Source organism: Penaeus japonicus, unplaced genomic scaffold (genome assembly GCF_977035675.1).
Source record: "Penaeus japonicus unplaced genomic scaffold, GWHDUDI00000001_assembly GWHDUDI00000015, whole genome shotgun sequence".
NCBI lineage: Eukaryota > Metazoa > Arthropoda > Malacostraca > Decapoda > Penaeidae > Penaeus > Penaeus japonicus.
Window position 1 is genome coordinate 26,864,976 of NW_028234417.1, and position 5,000 is coordinate 26,869,975.

The 5,000-nt window shown below is 44.3% G+C and overlaps 1 protein-coding gene across 1 annotated transcript in view; it reads right to left on the reverse strand.

Annotated features, from left to right (window-relative positions):
- The window catches only part of LOC122259562 (uncharacterized), a 48,055-nt gene that overhangs the window by 25,829 nt on the left and 17,226 nt on the right, over positions 1-5,000 (reverse strand). The window contains exons 2-4 of the mRNA XM_043026431.2: positions 3,105-3,290; positions 1,024-1,239; positions 547-653 (exon numbers count right to left, since the gene is read on the reverse strand). Of these exons, the coding sequence (XP_042882365.2) occupies positions 547-653; positions 1,024-1,239; positions 3,105-3,290 (509 nt within the window). The remainder of the gene's footprint in view (positions 1-546; positions 654-1,023; positions 1,240-3,104; positions 3,291-5,000) is intronic.

A 5,000-nucleotide genomic window follows, 5' to 3' on the forward strand; every position in this document is an offset into this window, starting at 1 on the left:
GTGAGCTTGTGTTGCTCGGTTTGGTGTGTGGGGGGGGGGGGATTGGTTTTTGGGATGGGTTTCTTAGTTCTCACTTCTTGTCATTCTGTTTCTTTCTTTCTCTCTTTCTTTCTTTCTTTTTTTTCTTTCTTTTTTTCTTTCTCTTTCTTTTTTTCTTTCTCTCTCTCTCTTTCTCTCTCACTCTCTCTTTCTCTCTTCTTTTGAGATAGTAACCATTTGTAATAAACTTGTCAAAGTCTCTCTCTCTCTTTCTCTCTTTCTGTCTTTCCTCCTCCCTACCTCCCCTTCCCATTCATTCCTACCAACCCCTTCTCTCCTGCTCTCTCTCTCTCTCTTTCTCTCTTTCTTCCTCCCTACCGCCCACCTACCCTTCCCATTCCTTCATACCAACCCCTTCCCTCTCCCTTCATCCTGCCCCTTTCCTTCTCCCCCCCCTCTCTCTCTTTCTTTCTCTCCCCCCCCCTCTCTCTCCCTCTCTCTCTCTCTCTCTCTCTCTCCCTCCCTCTCTCCTTTCATCTATCCTTAATACCTCCATTTCTTGGGTACCTCAAGGGAATCTTCCGTGGAGTCTGCAGACGGGACGATTACGTAGAGGTCGGTGTTGTCGAATCCCAAGTTGGCCACTTCGTAACAGTCACGAGGAATCGGGCAATCTACACAAGTGGAGTTGATTTAGACATTGTGGTAAGTGTACAAATAAAGTAAGATATAGAGGAATAAATACATAAGAGAAACTGAGTCCTCTTTGTGTTTCTTATTTTTCTCTCTCACTTTTCTTACTCATTTACCGTTTATTCCTTATTTCATCGAATTTAGTTTGGTGGAGTTTGTGATTTATTTTATATAAAGAGAGAAAAGAAAAGAAAAGAAAAGGGAAAAAAAACGCCAAAAGACAGACGATAGATACACCACCATGCCCTTTTCCCTTTACCTTACAACATACCACATAACACGACTTCAGAACAGACTTATCACAGAAACAAACAAACAAACAAACAAATACAACAAACTCAAACCACCAACCACTATCACAGATGTCGTGAACAGGTGTCCACGCCCCGTTATGACACTGGGACACCCGACCGTGGGCGCCGGACAGCCAAGCGCCAGGAGATGTGCACCTGTAATACACGGCAATCGTTGTTCCGGCTGTTGCATGTTGAATCTCCGTCGGTTGCTGCGTGTTATCCGGCTTCGGGTAATTGATGTCGCACGCCGGGCTGTTGTATGTTGCTGTGCCTGGGAGTCGGGGCGAGGGGCGTAATGGGAATTGTTATTCGTTGGTATGGTGAGCATTTTAGTTGTATTAGCGTGATTACTTGGATTGTTATGGTGATGGGGATGGTGGTGATGATGGTGGTGGTGGTGGTGGTGATGATGATGGTGGTGGTGGTGTGATGATGGTGGTGGTAGTGGTGATGGTGATGATGGTGGTGGTGGTAGTGGTGATGGTGATGATAATAGTATTGATGATGGTGATGATGATGATAATGATGGTGATAATGATAAAGATGGTGATAATGATGAGAGCGATAGTGATAATGTTAATAATGATATTGAAAATAATGATAATGATGAAGTGATAGTAATAGTAATAATAATAATGATAATAATGATAACAATAATAGCAGTGGTAACAATAATAATAACGATATTGACGGTAATGAGAATGATATTAGTTATAGTGTAAATAATGATAATAATAATAATATGATGGTGATGATAAAAATAATAATGCTAATAACAACAATGAATTCTTTAGTTTTATGTTATCATGATCATTTTCATTTCTGTTCATCATGTTTATTGTTACTGCTATTGTTATCATTTTTATTATTACTATTGTCATTATCATAATTATAACTGACATTATCATTATTATGATTCTCACCATTATCGTCATCATTGTGAATGATATCATCATTGTTAATCATCAATATCATTATCATGAATCCTATCATTATTTTTATTACTTCACAATCATCATTATCAACATCACCATATGCCTCTACCTCATTCAAACCCCTTCCCCAAGACACATCTCACCATATCATTCCACATCGCATCCACACGTCACGTCATTTCACATCACATCCACATATCACATCATTTCACATCCCATCCGCACGCCACACCACACCATTCTATATTCCATCCACATCCCATCCACACGCCACACCACACCCCATCCACACGCCACACCATTCCACATCCCAACCAAACGCCACACCACACCCCATCCACACGCTACACCATTCCACATCCCATCCACACGCCACACCACACCCCATCCACACGCCACACCATTCCACATCCCAACCAAACGCCACACCACACCCCATCCACACGCCACACCACACCCCATCCACACGCCACACCACACCCCATCCACACGCCACACCATTCCACATCCCAACCAAACGCCACACCACACCCCATCCACACGCTACACCATTCCACATCCCATCCACACGCCACACCACACCCCACCCACACGCCACACCATTCCACATCCCAACCAAACGCCACACCACACCCCATCCACACGCCACACCACACCCCACCCACACGCCACACCATTCCACATCCCAACCAAACGCCACGCCACACCATTCCACATCCCATCCACACGCCATACCACACCAATCCACATCTCATCCACAAGCCACACCAAACCATTCCACATCCCATCCACACGCCCCGCCACACCAGTCCACATCCCATCCACACGCCACGCCACACCATTCCACATCCCATCCACACGCCACACCACACCATTCCACATCCCATCCACACGCCACACCACACCATTCCACATCCCATCCACACGCCACACCACACCATTCCACATCCCATCCACACGCCAAACCATACTCCACCACACGCCACACCACACCATTCCACATCCCATCCACACGCCACACCACACCATTCCACATCCCATCCACACGCCACACCACACCATTCCACATCCCATCCACACGCCACACCATTCCACATCCCACCCACACGCCACACCACACCATTCCACATCCCACCCACACGCCACACCACACCATTCCACATCCCATCCACACGCCACACCACTCCTCCACCCGCCTTACCTGCAGTACACGTAGCTTCCGGCGTGGTCCACGCTCCGTTAACGCACTGTGAGAGAAGAACCAGGTCATCCGTGCTCCATTTCGCCGTTGCGTCTAAGCAGTATACCACTCGTTCGTCATCTGCGACTACCATGACTTCGGCTTCGGCCACGGGGCTGTCCGGACACGTGGATTCGGACACGTGGCCTGGGGTGGTAAGGAGGGGTGGGATAAAGAAGGAAGTTTACTTGATTTGCTTGCCCGAATAATTGTATGATTCACTCGAATTCTCCGTTCGGTTATTCGTAGGTAGATATGTAGATGTATGATGTAGATAAATGGAAGGATAGATAGGTAGGTTAATTATTAGATAGATCGTTCAGATAGATATATAGATGTATTGATGTCTTCCGCCTCATGTCACAAACTCTCTTTTGCAAACGATACATTTCTCACTTTTTCGTTTGATTCTCAGCGTATAGCCATGAGAACACACTCCTCTCAAAAGGACAGCTTCATTTATCAATCATGATCTGACAGTGATGAAAATGTCGGGTAGGGTTAACATGGTCAAATTTAATCAAGATAAAACGACCTAAACAATCAAATGATGCATGGTAATGAGTTAGGCCATTTTGACTCCCCAAATCTTGGCTTTCTCTCCAGCCCTTGTGGTTGTCTTAAAGCTACTCACTTCCTTTCACTATACAAATATCAGATTCGCTCGTCGATCGAGTACTACTCCCACATTTGGGAAGGTAGACCAACAACCACTTTTTTTCATACTCGATCCTTATCAAAAACATTCGTACAATAAACACCAAAAAAATGTAAATTCCCCTTTTCATCGGCGTTTCTACTATGTGTTCTCAGGAGATCACAGACATATGCCTGAAACATTGAGAAGAATAAGAAATACCAGATATTTTGTAAATTCTCACCCTTTCTAAGTCCCTGTGCCAAGCACGCGAACTCTGCCTCACAGCTGTTTTTTTTTTTTTATCCTCCGCACTTCTAAGCTCTGGAATAATCTTTCTTTCCCGTCTCTCCCAACGCCTTACAGTCTGTCCGCTTTTAAAGAGTCCCGAAATGAACTTGACCTTATCTTTCTCCTTTAACTTCCTCTTCTTTATTCTTTTCAGTATAGGAAAATAAAAATATATTGAAATGTGAATAGAGAAACCGGCAGAGAGGCGGACGTCTAATTGTAGAGAGGGGTAAATGAATAGGTGTTAGATATATACATAGGTAGAAGCTGATTAACCCTTCCCCCCACTTCTCTCCTTCTCCCCTACCTCCTTCTCTCATTCTCTTTCACTCAATGCTTCTTCTCCCTGAATACCAAGGTGGAAGTGGGATACCATGGCGAGATATTGCTTTATATGTAATAAAACAAATCCAAATGATAAAAATTATCGAGTGACCGTCCTTGCAAAGATTGCAGAAGAGGCAGCAACGGTTGTAATAGATTTGGTAATGATACTGAACCATATCGCGAAACAGCTATAGCTCGTGGAGAGAGAAAGAGATATTCAGTGTGGTTAATGGTGCTGATGCTTTTTATTCTACCAACAGGAAGTTACTGCTGTAGAACATCCCAATTAAATGCTCCACCTTTGTCCCTTACAAGCAATGTACCAACACATCTATTTATTAGTAATGTCGACAATGGGAGCAGAGAAGCCAAGATCAACTCAGGTGAAGGGGCAAGGCAACACAAGACGATCCAGAGGCCATGGCAATGTATGCACTGGGAATGTCAATTTCCCAAGAGAAAATCGGTTATGACACCACCAACGTCAACGTCGAGCAAGCAGCAGATGCAGATAATCTAACAGACATAGGAAAATTGAAAGATGTAGAAATGGTGATACAACACGGTGCTAAGATAGGGTACTTTCTCAGTGTGAAAAAATA